Source organism: Pogoniulus pusillus, chromosome 33, assembly GCF_015220805.1.
Source record: "Pogoniulus pusillus isolate bPogPus1 chromosome 33, bPogPus1.pri, whole genome shotgun sequence".
NCBI classification, from domain to species: Eukaryota; Metazoa; Chordata; class Aves; order Piciformes; family Lybiidae; genus Pogoniulus; species Pogoniulus pusillus.
The window spans coordinates 925,755-941,473 of record NC_087296.1 but is presented as its reverse complement, the minus strand read 5'-3'; the positions used below and the strand labels follow the sequence as shown (position 1 = coordinate 941,473).

The 15,719-nt window shown below is 54.4% G+C and overlaps 1 protein-coding gene across 8 annotated transcripts in view; it reads left to right on the top strand.

Annotated features, from left to right (window-relative positions):
- Window positions 1-14,559, top strand: part of USP45 (ubiquitin specific peptidase 45) — a 39,089-nt gene extending 24,530 nt beyond the window's left edge. For 4 of the 8 annotated variants that reach the window (XM_064170185.1, XM_064170184.1, XM_064170183.1 and 1 more), the window contains exons 9-18: window positions 2,847-2,934; window positions 4,098-4,179; window positions 5,452-5,543; window positions 7,860-7,916; window positions 8,944-9,087; window positions 10,093-10,762; window positions 11,261-11,430; window positions 11,767-11,853; window positions 12,362-12,515; window positions 13,593-14,559. In XM_064170185.1, coding sequence (XP_064026255.1) covers window positions 2,847-2,934; window positions 4,098-4,179; window positions 5,452-5,543; window positions 7,860-7,916; window positions 8,944-9,087; window positions 10,093-10,762; window positions 11,261-11,430; window positions 11,767-11,853; window positions 12,362-12,515; window positions 13,593-13,726 — 1,678 coding nt within the window. In that variant the 3' untranslated portion in view covers window positions 13,727-14,559. The other 4 variants (XM_064170186.1, XM_064170187.1, XM_064170189.1 and 1 more) reach the window with 4 other exon arrangements.
- The last annotated feature ends 1,160 nt before the right edge of the window (window positions 14,560-15,719 follow it).

Genomic DNA, 15,719 nt, shown 5'->3' with positions numbered 1-15,719 from the left:
CCTGTGCTGGTTTCACTGCCCTCGGTCCAGGGAGTGGGCTGTGAAACCAGCAAGCAGCAGACTTGGAGCCAGCGGTTGAACAGGAAGGGCTTTTGGTTGTGTTGTGTGGAGCTAAGCTGTGGAGCTTTCCGTCCCAGCCCTGCTCAGTCTTAGCAGGACTTAGAGAGGAGAATTAGAAGTGCTATGAGGAGAACACGTTGGGGGGGGGGAATGCAAGAGCAGAGAGCTGCCCTGTGGTGAGGCAGGAGTGCAGCAGGTCGGCGTGCAGGGGACTGGTTCTCTGCTGTTCCGAGTGCTGCCAGCTGCACTTCGACGAGCACAGGCAGGAGCAGGTCGTCCTGAAGCATCCTTTGGCTGCCGGTGGAGCCACGCTGGCTGCTCTGCAGCCGAGTCGGGAGGGGCTAGCTAGGATGTCACAGTTGTCCTTCCCCACTCGGGGCCGTGAGCAGGGCCCAACCTGTTCTGCCATTACCCTGTGACACTACAACAGGTTGCCTGGCGTCGGCACTGGCTCCCATATGGCAGCACAGCTGTGAGCGGTCAGCAGGACCAAGCAGCCTCACGGCCCTCTGCTGCCAGGGAGCTTGCTCCAAGCACGTTGTCAAGGAGAGCAGAGCACATCTTTTACTTGTCAGTTTCCTCTGGATCAACAGGGGTGAATTCCCTTTTTCCCCTCCCCTAGCACCGGTGGGATGTGTTCCTGTGTGGCCTGCACAGGATGCTCTGGCAGGGGGCTAGACTTGATCTCCAGAGGTCCCTTCCAACCTCTGACACCCTGTGAGCCTCTGCTCCTGTGCTTTGCAAGGGCAGGAAGCTTGCAGTGAGTGCAGTGGCTGCTGTGAAATTCCCTCCCTCTCTTTTGAGATGTTTTATGTGGTTTACATTGTTCTTTCTCCTGTGGCTTCCCCCTGAAAGCAAATGCCCTGATTTCAGGTGGCTTCCCACACAGCAGCAGGTACTTACTGCCACAGCATGGTTTGGGTGGGAGCAGCCCTTTTAGAGCACTCAGCCATTCTCTGGCTCTGCCAGGGCTGGGCCTAAGCCATGGCTCTCAGCACCACAGCTCTGCCTCGTGGAAGCACCTCCAGGGATGGGCATTCAGCCTCCTTCCTGGGCAGCCTGTGCCAGGCTTGGAGAGCCCTTTTGATGAAGGGGTTTCTTCTGGTGCTCAAATGAGGGGAGCAGAAGAGAGCTCCCCATCAAATCACTGCCCTGCACCTGCTTCTCCTTCGGCAGGGAGAGCACAAACAGCAGCACAGGGGCTGGGGCTGCTCATGTCCCTCACAGCACCACTGCACAGTGCCAGGAAAAGGCCTTGCCAAGAGAAGAGCTCAGCCCAGCCTAAACCTGCCCTGTGCACCCTGAGGCCATGCCCTCTCCTCTCATCACTTAGGTTGTTAATGCATTTATCTTTTCCACTTGGGGCTCTTTTTGCTTAGTTTTACCTGCACATGCAAAAAGCAGTTGTACTTCAAAAGCCATGCTTGGAGGAGTCCTCCCACTCTGCTGCTTCCAGGTCTTGTGAGCCTCAGAGCAGGGATTTAGATCTTGCAGTAAGCTGCAGAGCATCACCAGGAGGTGGCTTTCAAGCAGGGTTGTTGTCAGCTCTGCAGCAGCCACATGCAGTGCTGGCAGTGCCAGCAGGTTGCTTTGCATGTGCAGGCCCAGATGGATTCTGCTTAATTTTAGGCACTGACCTTTGGTGCCTTCTCACCTTAGCTCCTTCTCCAGTTACATCCCCAAGTGCCTCCAGCCAGCAGCTCAGAACTGAAATCCTTGTGCTGCTGCCCCGCCTGTGGCCCAGGGCTGCTGTGCCCTAAGTTGGCATCTTGACAGCTTGCCCAGATTTCAGTTTGCTCTTGCAGGCACCTTGCATGTCTGAAGCATTTGCTGATTGCCTTTAATTTCTCCAGTCCACAAGCAGAAACTTGCAAGGCAAACCTCAGCAACTTCAGTGTGTGAGTGGGAGAGAAGCCACATCTGGAACCCAAGGACAGCTGAGTGCCATCTGGTGCCATTGCTGCAAATGCAAGCCCCCACCTTTTGTGTCCCATTCCAGATGAAGTGATCTGAGATAAATTAGAGAGCAAAAGTCACTGCAGATCAGAAGAGCAACCTGCCTGCAAAGACAGGTGTGGTTTGGCCAGGAGCTTAGAGCTACTGCAAGCAGAGGCAGGAATATCTGTTCAAGGCCAGGCTGGATGAGGCCTCGAGCAACTTGCTCTAGTGGGAGGTGTCCCTGTCTGTGGCAGGGGGGTTGGAACTGGATGCTCTTGAAGGCCCCTTCCAGCCCAAGCCATTCAGTGGCACTCAGTGGCTGGTTTGAGAGCAGAGGCAGTGTTACCCCAGTGCAGCTGGCTAAAGCAGCCCTGGTGTGGGTGGCAGCGTGGCCTGGAACAGAGGTTTGTCCTCTTCTGGCTTGGGAGGGTCATGCAGATGCTGCTGGTGGTCTAAATGGAGTCAGAATTGCCTTGGCCCCTGTTTGTCAGCACTGGGAGAGAAGGGTGAGGTAGCAACAGCACTCTGCAGATCTTCCTCTCCTGCGTGGCACTGGGAGTGCTTGGCGTGCTTGGGCACTGCTGTGTTCTCTGGGGAAAGGGCTGCTGGCACAGCTGGCCCCTCCCTGCCAAAGCTGCATGGCACTCAGGCCAGCCCCAGCAGGGGCAGGTGTGACCCAGCTGGCAGTGCAGCCTTGTTGGTGCTGTTACAACCACACTAGGGCTTCCTGGAGCCACAGCAGGTGAGCAGGGATTGCTGCCCTGGTGTCCAGCAAGAGCCTGCTGTGGACTTTGTCTGGTGAGCAACCTCCCAAGGTGACCTTCAGCTCCTTACCACTTCTCTCCTAGGGCTCCTCGATTTAAGGGGTTCCAGCAGCAGGACAGCCAGGAGCTTCTGCACTACCTGTTGGATGCCATGAGGATTGAGGAAACCAAGGTGATGTCTTTGTGCCTGCTGGTACAAACCCTGATGAGAGAGCCACACCCTGCACAAGGTGGCACTGGCAGACTCAGCTGAGGCTTTTGCCTCCTCCCTGGTCCCGTCCCCAGCAGCAGTGCTGAGCTGTGCCTCTGTGTGTGCGCAGCTTGGGCAGCAGCCACACAGCAGTGGGGCTTGGTCAGAGAAGGTATTGGAAGGCCTGGAGGAGGACCCAGTCTGTGTTTGCAGCAATGTGGGCTGGAGATGGCTTCACACCCAGGCCCGAAGTGGCAGAACCCTGCTGCTAATTGATTAATGTCTGCTGCCATTGTCCCCAGCCCCTGCCCATTCAAGGGCTGTGTCTTTCTTTGACCTAAATAAATGGTTCAACGCACTAATCCCCACAAAGGGCTTGCTTATGGCCCTGAGCCCATTTATGGTGCTCAACTTCATGAATTACCTATTGATTAGTCCTTTTAGTGTATTGCTGGCTTCAAGATGAACAAAGCTGAGCTGGGGGCAGCGAGAGTTAATTCACAAGCCAGGTCACACACTCATAAGGTAGGAGGATGACTTGGTCTGATGAGTGCCTGAACTGGAAACCAACCCCCAACGCTGTCTGGCACCCAGACACTGTGTGCATGGCTTGAAATTGCCTGTCGGTGCCTGCAGCTGAGAGCTGTCTGTGCTCTGCTCCCTAGGACACAAGGCTCAAGGTACCTGCAGAAGTTTGGGTATCTGAAGGGGGCTAGAGGAGAGCTTGGGAGGGACTTTTGTACAAGGGCTTATCGTGACAGGGTGAGAGGGAATGGGTTGAAGCTTGAGGGCAGATTGAGACTGGTGGTTAGGAAGAAGTTCTTCCCAAAGAGGGTGGTGAGACACTGGCACAGGCTGCCCAGGGAGGCTGTGGATGTCCCCTGCCTGGGGGTGTTCAAGGCCAGGCTGAATGAGGCCTTGTGCAAGCTGGGCTGGTGGGAGGTGTCCCTGCCCATGGGAAAGGGGTTGGAATGAGATGGTCTTTGAGGTCCCTTCCAGCCCACCCCGTTCCATGAATCTATGGGTTTGTCTCCAGAATGTTCCTTTGCTCTGAGGGCTGTGGGGCAAAACTAAGCCCACGCTGGCAGCCTTCAGGATGTTGGCACTTGAAGTGCTCTCTGGGCTCTTCTCTCTTCCCATTGCAGCGCATTCAGACGGGCATCTTGAAAGCATTTAATAACCCAACTACTAAGACAGCAGACGAAGAGACGAGGAGGAGAGTCAAAGGTAAGCAAGTCTGCAGTGGAAGCTTCTGGGAGTGCAGCCGCTTTTAAGTGCAGGCTCCTCCAGCCCTGCCTGTCGCCAGCAGCGGTGGCAGAGCTGGCTGGGATGCAGCATTGTTCTAGTGCCACCTAGTGCGGCATCCCCAGCCTGGAGAGCTCCGAGCCTGCTTTGCAGGGGAGAGGCTAACGCTGCATTCAAAACGCTTCCTGTCATGGGAGAGGGAATTGAATTTAGTCTCCTAAAAGCCTGCTGCATCTTCAGGGGTGTCACAGAGCCGCAGCTATTGTCTGGCTCGGGGGGATAGAACTGATTTTCAGCTGGCTGATCACAGAATCCCAGAATGCCAGGCTGGAAGGGACTCCAAGGATCACCTGCTCCAACCTTTCCAGGCTCAGCAGCCTGGGATGGAGCCCTGGCACAGGCTGCCCAGTGAGATGGTGGAGTCTCCACCTCTGAAGGCATTCAAAACCTGCCTGGATGTGTTCCTGTGTGACCTTCTCTAGGTGATCCTACTTTGGGAGGGGAATTTGACTTAATGACTTCCAGAGGTCACTCCCAACCCCTACCACGCTGGTTCTGTGATACAGATGTGTCAGAACAAGCTTTCCCCCCTCGTTTTTAGAGTTTCATTCTTTATCATTCTCTAGTTTCAAAACCCATTCAGAGGCAGTGCCTGTCTGTCAGCCAGGGAGGCTGTGGATTCCCTCTCCCTGGAGGTGCTGAAGGCCAGGCTGGATGAGGCCTTGAACAACCTGGGCTAGTGGGAGGTGTCCCTGCCCGTGGCAGGGGGTTGGAGCTGGGTGAGCTTTGAGGTCCCTTCCAGCCCATTCTACGAGTCTGTGACTTTTGGTTGCTCAAAAGCAAATTGAGGTTTTACTTCAGTCCTCCTCCCTGTGGGCTCCAGGATTGTTGTCACAGGAGGGTGGGGAGACACTGGAACAGGTTGCCCAGGAAGGTTGTGGGTGCCCCCTCCCTGGAGGTGTTCAAGGCCTTGAGCAACCTTGGCAGGGAGGTTGGAGCAGATGATCTTTCAGGTCCCTTCTAACCTAAACCATCTGTGGTTGTTACTCTGGCAGAGTAGGTGGGGGAGGGAAGGATGGAAGGGAAGCCTCTGACTGCAGTACCCAGCATGGGCTGTCATTGTCCTGTGCTGGAAGCCTGCAGGAGCTGCTATGAAGCTGAGCTTTCCTAATGTGTCTGGGGCAGTTTGTTGTGTTTGGGTGTGCCTTGGGATGTGTTCTCTTTCACCTTTACAAAAGGCAAATGTTTTTTCAGCGTATGGAAGAGAGGGTGTGAAGATGAACTTCATAGATAGGATCTTTGTTGGTGAATTGACTAGCACTGTCATGTGTGAGGAATGTGAACATGTAGGTATTCTGCTTTGCTGTGGCATAGATCACTACTGGGTTGATCACTTTGTCTTCAAAGTATAAAATTGGGCTGTCAATTTTATGCTTGCTCCTTTGTTTGTAAAAAACAAACCCAAACCCCAAGCAAACCAAGGCCTGATTGACAGTTTCTCATTCCAAATGATTTGCCCCTTCCTTATAAAGTATTCTCCTCCCAAACCTGTGAAGTCCAGAAGGATCCAAGCACCAGGCTGGATTTGACATGAGATTAAGGCTAGAGGTTCCAAATTCTCTCCTCATCCCTGTTACACCCCAATTGGATTGGATGTTGTGAAACACCTCCTCAAACCCATAACTCCTCCTCTCTGCTTCTCTGGGATGTATATCCGTGGCCATGAGGGTGGTGGAACACTGGAACAGGTTGCCCAGGGAGGTGGTTGAGCTGTTCAAGGTGAGGCTTGACAAAGTTCTGAGCAACCTGGTCCGGTGGAGGATGTCCCTGCTGGCTGCAGGGGGTTGGACTGGATGCCCTTTAGAGGTCCTTTCCCAACCATTCCATGCCTGAAAATTGGGACTGACTTCCTCTGAATTGGTAGGAGTGGGGAAATGCTAAAAAAGGGTCATTTGAATCTGGCAGTGTTGTGGATAATTAACACCATAACCCTAATGAGCAGCCGATTCCTTCCCTGATTAATCTGCCTGGCATCCCATCATCACTGCTTTCCATGATCCTTAAGAGTGCTTCTGTTAACTTTGGAAAAGGGAAAAAAGGAACCCTTCCTTTGCATGACTTCTCTAATGGAATGTTACATTTTGTCTGGCTTAAAACCTTGTATTTCATGTTATAGAGATTAAGTAAATGAGTGACTAATTAAGGCCAGTGCTGCAGGAGCAGGTAACGATCCCTGTGTGATGTGCAGATGAGAGCTCACTGTGTTGCTGCCAGCAATGAAGAACTTTGGCTCCACGCTAAGAGAGGTTGTTTGTATTTTGTGTGTCTCACTGACTTCTTTTGCTGGGTTTTTGTATCTCTGCCTGCACAGGACTCAGGAATTTGCTGGCTGTAGCCCCCCAAGGAAGAGTTTAGCACTGGCTGTGCTCTGCCTGCACTGGCCAAGAGATTTTGGGCTGGTGTTTGCTGCTGCAGACTGACTCTTTAGAGTCCCTGTGTGGACAGCTTTCCTCAGGCAGCCACTTGCATTAGTTTTGACCCCAGTAATTGCTTTACTGGAACCTAAACCCTGCTGAGTCCCTCACACGACAGGTAAAGGAAGCCTACAGTCCCACTCCAGTGTCTCAGGTGGAGGAGAGGGTCACAGGCACAGAGGAAGAGACAACAGACAGGAGAGGCAGAGATATGCTGGGGAGAGTCCAACAGAGAGCTGTGAGGGTGATGAAGGGACTTGAACATCTCTCCTGTGGAGAAAGGCTGTGAGCCCTGAGGCTGCTGAGCCTGGAGAGGAGCGGGCTGAGAGGGAGCTGAGCAGTGTCTGCCCATGCCAGGGGTGGGTGCAGGATGAAGGTACCAGGCTCTTGTCAGTGGTGCCCAGTGCCAGGACAAGGGACAGGCTGGGACACAGGAGGTGTCCCTGCACATGGCAGGGCATTGGAACTGGATGATCTTTAGGGTGCCTTCCAAACCAGGCTGTTCTGTGAGGCTGTGATTTGCCAGATAGTTCCAGCTTAGATTTGATTGGGCTTTTGGAATGCAAACCCAAAGGTGAGTCCAGAGAGGAAAGCTGTTTGCTTTTCCCCAGCAGCTGGGTTCATTTCACAGTGACTGCTGTCTGCTCAGGTGACAACCTCCCGTGCAGCTTTGGCTCCAGCCGGGAAGCCTGACAAGCTTTCCTGAGAGTACCAGCTTAGAACCTGCCACCCCCCCTGGCAGCAACCAGTCCCTGCTGCTGAACGGGGCAGGAGGTCAGACACCTCCTGCAGAGGGGCCCAGGGTCAGCAGACTCTAACAGTGAGCTTTCTGCAGAGCTGAACCTTCTGCAATGCCCTTAAAAATCTGTCTTGGAGCTCAGAGAAATTGAGCCCCACGGTGCCTGGAGGTGCACTTGATGCACAGATGAGTGGCCTTGCCCTTTGTATCTCACTGCTGAACTTGTGTGCAGTGTTAAAAAGGAAATCAGAGCTAACCTAAAACCAGTGAAACCAAAGGCAACCTAACCCAGAGTTATTGGGCAGTTCTTCATTGTGGTTTGATACATCCTGCTTGCTCCTAACTATCTTGCTGTCTAGTTCCTGATAACTGGCTTTGAAAAGGGAGCTGTGTGCTGAGCCTGGGTAATGTTCTTCCCATTTAATCTGCATTTTCTCTTTTTCTTCAAGATTTCAACAGTAAAAGAACCTTTCATTGATCTTTCCCTGCCTATAATAGAGGAGAGGGTAAGAAACAGAACCTGTGGTCACTAACTTGCTGCCAGAGGACTGCTCGCGCAGAGCGTGCTGGAGGTGTTGGTGTGGATGGGCACAGTCTGGGTTTCAGGCCTGGAATCGTGCCCTGGTCCATAAATCCTGCACTGGTGTGGGTTTGCTTAGCTGTAGACACAGGCAGTGTGGGAAGAACAAATAGCTGGAGAGGAGTCCAAAGCTGGCACAAGTGGTCACTGGCATTCAGAGGCTGTGGAGGGCTGAGATGGGCAGAGCTCAGTGGTGGGTGTGGTGTCTCCTCTGACTAGGATGGTTCTGGACTCTGTGGAAGAGCAAGAAAGTTAGATCCTGGCCTCTGGAGAAGCTGAGTCCCTTGGGCTGGAGTGTACCTGTGGGATGAGACAGTGTACACATGGAGAGACTCTGAGCAGGTGTGCTGCTGCGGGGGGTGTTTCGGAGAACAGCTCCACTGCCTCAGGAGGATGGCACCAGTGCTGCCCAGCAACAGGACATGGGGAGCAGGCACGGGATTGAACATCAGGAGTTCCCTCTGCACGTGGAGTGACTTCTGTCATTCAGGGGTGATGGAGCACTGAAACAGGCTGCCTAGGGTTTGGAATGTCTCCAGAGATGGAGGCTGCAGCCGGTGGAGTCCCCACTGAGGCCCATGGTTTAGCCCCAGCCTTGGCAGAGTTGGGCTGGATGACCTCAACTGAAATGGTTCTCTGAGCCTGGTCACCTCTGTTCTTCATAGTCTGCAGACACCACTGCCACCAACGTGCTTATAGAGGTCTAGAAGAGGTGGCTGGGATCTGTGCCAGAACTTTGCATGGTTCCTGTTTCCTGTGGCTCTCAGGTGGTCCTTCAGGGGTGCTGGCAGTGTGCTCGTGACAAATAAACCAAGTAACCCTAAACCACAGGGCAGGGGCAGCTGGTTGGGTTATGCAGGGCCTTGTTTTGCAAAGTGAACCCCCAGCTAGGCTGCAGAGGAGCACAGGCAGGCAGGCACCTTTCCTTCTCTGATTCCTCTCTGATTCCTCAGGTTGCAAAGCCAGTGCCTTTGGGAAGGACAGGCAAAGGCAAAAGCACACAGGAGGCAGATGTTGCTCAGTACAACTGTGCTGCTCTCACTGCACTCAGCAGTCAGCCCAAAGTGGGCAAGAAGCAGGCTGGAACAAAGGATAAGGTAGGAAGGACTCCCAGGCCCCAGTCCTCAGTGCTGATGTGCCCTGGACAGCATTCTGACACCCATCCCTGGGGGTTATACATATGCCTGACACAGACTTGCTTTGAAATACTGAGGTGCTGAAGTGAGGAGTGAGTCAGCTGCACCAGGGAGGGGAGTCTGCCTCGGCTGCTCATCAGCTCAGGGCTCTGATGAGAGGCCAGGGCATGAGCTTCAACTTGAGAAGCTTTTAGAAGCTTAAGTTGGGTGAAGTGGATGTCACTGCAGCTGTCTCTCAGTGCCCACAGTGAGCTGGGGCAAGTATTGCTCTGACCCAGGATAATGCTCTTAGCTGCTGGGGTGTAGGTTTCTAATCCTAAATGGCTTTACAAAGATCTTAAGGAAATCAGCTGGCTTAGAGATGTGAGAGCAGGAGAGAGCAGGGATCTGAGAGGCAGGGGCAGGGAAGGCAAAGTGCAGGGCTTAAAGTCAAATGCAGAACAGGCTCTTGACATCCAACATGCAGATGTTGGAGGGGACTGGAACATCTGTCTGAGGAGGAAGGGCTGAGTCCTGGGGCTGTTAAGCCTGGAGAAGAGAAGGCTGAGAAGGGATCTGATGAATGTCTACGGATGTCTGAAGGGCAAGAAGGGGCCAGGCTTTCTCAGAGGTCTCCTGTGATAGGATGAGAGGCAACAGATTCAATCTGGAGCCCAGGAGGTTCCACCTCAACAAGAGGAGAAACTTCTTTGGTGTGAGGATGCTGGAGCCCTGGAGCAGGCTGCCCAGGGAGGTTGTGGAGTCTCCTTCCTGGGAGAGATTCAGAACCCACCTGGATGTGTTCCTGTGTGACCTGCTCTGGCAGGAGGGTTGCACTCAGTGATCTTCACAGGTCTGTTCCAACGCCTCCCATTCTCTGAAGTTTGATTAGCTTTGAATTTGTCAGGTCTGCAGAGCAGTCTTAGGTCACAGGTCTGTTTTCTGTCCCTCCCTCTGTCACTGAAATGACACTGCCATCACCTCTAGAACCAGCTGAACCAGGAGAGATGGCTCGCCAGGAAAGCTGCTGCCAAGGAAGGAGAGCAAAGTCCTGTTATCGTGCAGGAGAGAGCCAGGAAACTGGAGCTGGGAGGTGGCTCTGGTGTGCTGCACTGCAAAGACTCGAGTGCTGACTGCCCTGCCCCCGGCAGCCAGACAGAGGGCAGCGAGAAGGAAGGCAGCCGCTCCGAGAGCAGCTTTGATGCCGACAGCGAGGCCTCGGAGAGCGAAACTGCTTTGAAGCAAGCAGCCTCCAGCCCAGCCAGCAACTCCTCTGCGCTGCAGGTCACCCACCTCAGTGCGAAGATGCCACACAACAAAGCAGGGGACAGCAGTGAGGAGCTGATTTCCAGCGCCATGGCCAAGCTCAGCTTCTGCGATGCCATAGCTGAAGAGAAGAGGCTGAGCCGTGGAGACCCCACGCTGGGCTTGGCCAACACCTCCACATTTGCAGTGGACAAATCCTCCCTGCCCCAGAACCCCCAAAATGCCTTCCAGACACTGTCCCAGAGCTACGTCCCCAGCTCCAAGGAGTGTTCCGTGCAGTCCTGCCTTTACCAGTTCACCTCTGTAGAGCTCCTGATGGGCAACAACAAACTGTGGTGCGAGAGCTGCACGGAGAGGAAGCAGAAGCGCCAGAAGAAGGCCAACGGCACAGGTAAAGGGCTGGGCTGGGGTCGGCACCCCGCGGGGCTGCCCCAGAGCCTGGCTGCTGTCAGCGCTGCGCCTGGGCCTCCCTCTTGTGGCTGCAAGGCAACAGGCCCCCTAGCAGGGCTTGCTTGCAGCGACTGAAAGCCTCACCCCGCAGAGGCAGCAGGGCTGCGTTTGCCTGAGGACACGACAGGAGCTGCACCTCTGGGGGGGTTGCCCCTTTGCCTGGTAGCGTCCCAGAGAAGTGCTTTAGGGATGGCTAGCAAGGGAGGAGGGGCACCGTGCCGGGTGGTGCCTCCTGCCAGGTCACCTTCCCTGCCGTCCTGCTCGCTCCCATCCCGGCTGTAGCAGCTCGGCATCCTCAGGGCAGCGATGTCACTAATGCCACTAAGCGTAAGGAGAGTGAGGAAAGACTTTGGTGCTGCACAGTCTTCCCCTGGCATGTTATGCTTACAGAATCGGGCAGAATTCTCACAGTCACTGCAGCAACTCCCTCTTCTGTCAGGAGGTTACAAAGCACCCAGATCCCGCGGGGCTGCCTTCACTTTACAAAGGGCTTTTCTGTCCACACATGCAGACAAGAAGCTGGAAGGTGTCTACACAAACGCCCGCAAGCAGCTGCTCATCTCCTCGGTTCCTGCTGTTCTCATTCTCCACCTGAAAAGATTCCACCAGGTAAAGGGCCACAGTCTGCTCTCTTGCTCCGCTGAGCAAGCAGTCCTTAAGGCTCACTGTGCCTCCTGAGGGTTGCTGCTCTCCGTGGGCAGCTGGTGGGACAGCTGCTGAAGTGTGCTTGTGGTGGTTTGAGTGCAGTGGCCACGCTTGGGGGTCCAAGAGCTGCCTGCTGAGGTGTGTCCCTCAGGCACTGGATAGAAAGCATGGCAGAGTGCTTGCATCGGTTACAGTCCCATCTAGCTGTGCTTGGGTTCAGTAGTAGAACAGCAGACCCTAGCTTGAAGAAGCTTCCTGGGAGAGAGCTCCATTTACAGGCTCTGTGCTTGGCTTTTGCAGGCTGGGCTGAGCCTGCGGAAGGTGAACCGGCACGTGGACTTCCCGCTCGTCTTGGACCTGGCACCGTTCTGTGCTGCCTCCTGCAAGGTACCCACTGCACAGCTCTGGTATTTCAGCAGCTGTCCTGAGCTGAACCCCAGAATTGTTTGAGTTGGAGAAGCCCTTCCAGAGCATCCAGCCCAACCATTCTCTGGCTCTGCCAGGGCTGGGGCTAAGCCATGGCACTCAACACGACATCTCTGCCTCTCACCTGCAGGGATGGGGATTCAGCCACCTCCCTGGGCAGCCTGTGCCAGGCTTTGAGAACCCTTTCAGGGGAGAAGTTCCTTCTAATCTCCAACACAAACCTCCCCTGGAGAACCTTGAGGCCAATCACTTGTTACCTGGGAGAAGACACCAACCCCTAGCTCACTCCAACCTGAAAGGGCTCTCAAAGCCTGGCACAGGCTGCCTGGGGAGGTGGCTGAATGCCCATCCCTGCAGGTGTTCAGAAGATGCAGAGATGTGTTGAGAGACAGCTGCAAGGTGGCAGAGCTGGAGAGCTGTGTGTCTGTGCTGGGCACTGATGAGCTCTGTTGTGTGCCTGGGCCTGCAGAACGTTGCGGACGGAGGCCGAGTGCTGTACAGCCTCTATGGGATCGTGGAGCACAGTGGGTCCATGAGGGGTGGCCACTACGCAGCCTATGTCAAAGTCAGGACCCCCTCCAAGAAGCTCCTGGAGCAGATGAATGCCACTAGGAATGTTCTGGGTATGTACAAACACAGCCCCCTTGCCCTGCCAGCACAGCCAAAAGCAGCCACTGGCTCCAGCTGCTTCTCCTTAAGGGGATTTGTTAGCTCAGGACATTCTGCTGCTTTAGGGCCACAGAAGAGATTCTGTTTCCCCTGTTCCACCCAGCACATGCCCCCACCCCGAGCTGAGTGAACAGTGGAATTCTGGAGCAGTTAGTAAAGGGAGCAGTGGTGGAAAACTCTCTCCTCTCTCTCCTGCTCCAAAGAACATCTGCAGGTGAATTGCTGTGCCTGGTAGCATGTCGGTGTTGGGCATTTCAGAGCCAAATCTGTGACCACCAGGTGCCATTTTCTGTCTGAGTCTTGCACATACCATAGGAAGGGACTTTGAAGGCTTCCAACTGGAACACTGCTCTCATGTGAAGCAGGAAGCTTCTTCATGGAGGACAGGAGGCTTGCTGGAGGGTTTCTGGTGGTGCTCTGAGCTCAGCCTGCTGGTTCTCATTCACAAGCTTCAGATAAGCAGAGTGAAGGAAGGGGCTGGGATGGAATCTGTTAGTGAGAGATCTGTGAAGGCCAAGAGTAAGGGAAAGAAACAGAGTGTCCTTTTGTAGGGGCAGTGAGAACCCAGCACTGCCCTCTGCAGTGTCCCTTTGCATCTGAGGCTCACTTCCCAGATGGACAGCTTTTGGCATTCCTTTGGAGAAGGGAAGGGAGGCCTCCCTCAGGCTCCTGCTGTCCTTGCAGTGATCCTTAGAACAGATCAGATCTTTGTGTGGGTTTGGTGTTGCACTGATCAGCTTCTGAAGGGGTTTTTGTCCCCTGTCAGGACTGTTGGTGTGCCAGAACTCAGCCAGCTGTGCTGGCAGTGTCTCCAGCCTTTGAAGTGCTGGCAGCACACCTGTTGTGAGGGTGTCTGCCACCAGCATGCCTTGCAGCACCTTCTGGCCTGGAGATTTCAGTCTAGAAATCCTGGCCTGCAGCTAAGTGAGTTCTTCCTGTGGGTGGGCAGCTGCTCTTGGCTTGCAGACATCCAGTGTGCCTTGGTGGGGACACCACAGACAACAGCCAACTTCCTCTGCCTTTGCTTTCAGGTTTGAAAGAAGCCATGGGAGCAGCAGGAGGGCAGTGGGTGTATGTCAGCGATGCCCACGTTCAGATGGTCCCAGAATCCAGAGTCCTGAGTGCCCAAGCATACCTCCTGTTCTATGAGAGACTACTGCTCTGACTGCCCAGCTGCAAGGGGACAGATGCTAGTGGTTAGCTGAGCTCACTTAAAGCTGCAGTGCTAAGAGTAGCTGTAAATATTGTGCCTTTCTCTTGTAAGAATTTACCCTGTGTGGGCACTGAAGTTCAGTCAAGCTCTTGGAAATACCTGAATGGTTCTCCTGCAGTATGCACTTTGCCCTGGCTTCATTAAACCCTGCTGCTGTTAGAATGTCAGATGCTGCCCTAGCCTCCTGAGGTCTGTGTGAAGCTGGGTTTGGGCTTTGTGGAGGTTAGCTCTCAGCCAGAGCCCTGCTGGCACTGGGAGTGTTAAGTGCTTGGGTTTGCTGCTGTCCAGTACCCACAGGAAGCATGTATGGGACCTATGCCAGGTCCTTCCCAGCACTGGGTTGGATCTTAGCAAACAAGAACCTGTCAAGTCCTGCAGCTTCCAGGTGGGGAAGCAGTGCTACCAGCCTGGAGTAGCACCAGCTGCTGTGGGGAGGGCTGGCAAGGGGCTGGGAAATTGTGGCTCTGCAGAGGGGAGCCCCCAGTGTCTCCAGCCTACTCCTGGTCTCCTTGGTGTGCACAGGGACACCCCCTGAGGTGCAGGTGACAGAGCCTGCACACCACACATCCAGCAAGCTGCACTGTCAGTGTAGCTGCTGGGGAGGCCAGCTGCAGCCCTTCTCCTGCACTAAGTCCATTCTGATCCTCCCAGGCTGGCAGTGCTCAGCACCCAGGCTTGTGTACCAGCATGGGGGGAGTGCTGGCACCTGCCCTTCTGAACGTGGATTTGTGTCTGTTCCTGAGTACTTTTCTCACAGGAGTAATAAACTGTACATTATTTTTGCACTGTGTGTGTGAGCTGGGCTGTAAATGATGACTTTTGCTCCCTGGCCCCTGTCTGGACTTCCCTCTGGCCTCAGGGGAGGGCAGAAGGTGGCCCAAGGGCAGAACTTGTTTCTTGGCCCAGTCTGAGTTGTTACTTCTTTGGGTAGTTCCTCCTCTCCCTCCCAGAGAACAACACAGACATAGTTTAAGATCCACATCTGCTGACTCAGTCGAAGCTGTGTGGTAATTAATTTATTTAATGAGCAGCTTATGTGGCAGTCCTGATAGGAGACCAGAGCTGGGCTGTATTTAGTGCAGACACTGACAAGGTCTGACACAAAAAAGAAGTCTTGGACCCTTCAGCTGCCAGCAGTATGCAGTCTAAGGGCACCAACAAACCTTGCACTGACAGCAGGAGGTACAGTCCTGTTTAATATCTTTATTGATAATCTGGCTCAGGAGATGGAGTCCAGCATCAGTAAGTTTGCAGACAGCACCAAGCTAGGAGCAGTGTGGAGCTGTTGGAGGGTAGCAGAGCCCTGCGGAGGGACCTGGCCAGGCTGGATGGGTGGGCAGAGGCCAATGGGATGAGACTGAACAAGGCCAAGTGCAGGGTTCTGCACTTTGGCCACAACAACCCCAAGCAGCACTACAGGCTGGGGACAGAGTGGCTGAGAGCAGCCAGGCAGAGAGGGCCCTGGGGGTGCTGGGAGAGAGGAGCTGCAGAGGAGGCAGCAGTGCCCAGGTGGGCAGCAGAGCCAATGGCATCCTGGGCTGGCTCAGGAGCAGTGTGGGCAGCAGGACAAGGGAGGTTCTTCTGCCCCTATGCTCAGCACTGCTCAGGCCACACCACTCTCAAGCTGTGCCAGGGCAGGTCTAGACTGGATGTTAGGAGGAAGCTGTTGGCAGAGAGAGTGACTGGCACTGGAATGGGCTGCCCAGGGAGTCACCGTCCATGGAGGTGTTCAAGAAAATATTTAGTGCCAAGGTCTGGTTGATTGGACAGGGCTGGGTGCTAGGTTGGGCTGGATGAGCTTGGAGCTCTCTTCCACCCTGCTTGGTTCTATGACCAGTGCACGCAGTGAGTGTTCCAGTTTCCGAGAGGCTGATAAAAGTGACATGTACTCTGACAGCCCACGTGGGTACTGTGCTGCTGGTCAGAGGTGAGGGCATCTCTTTGC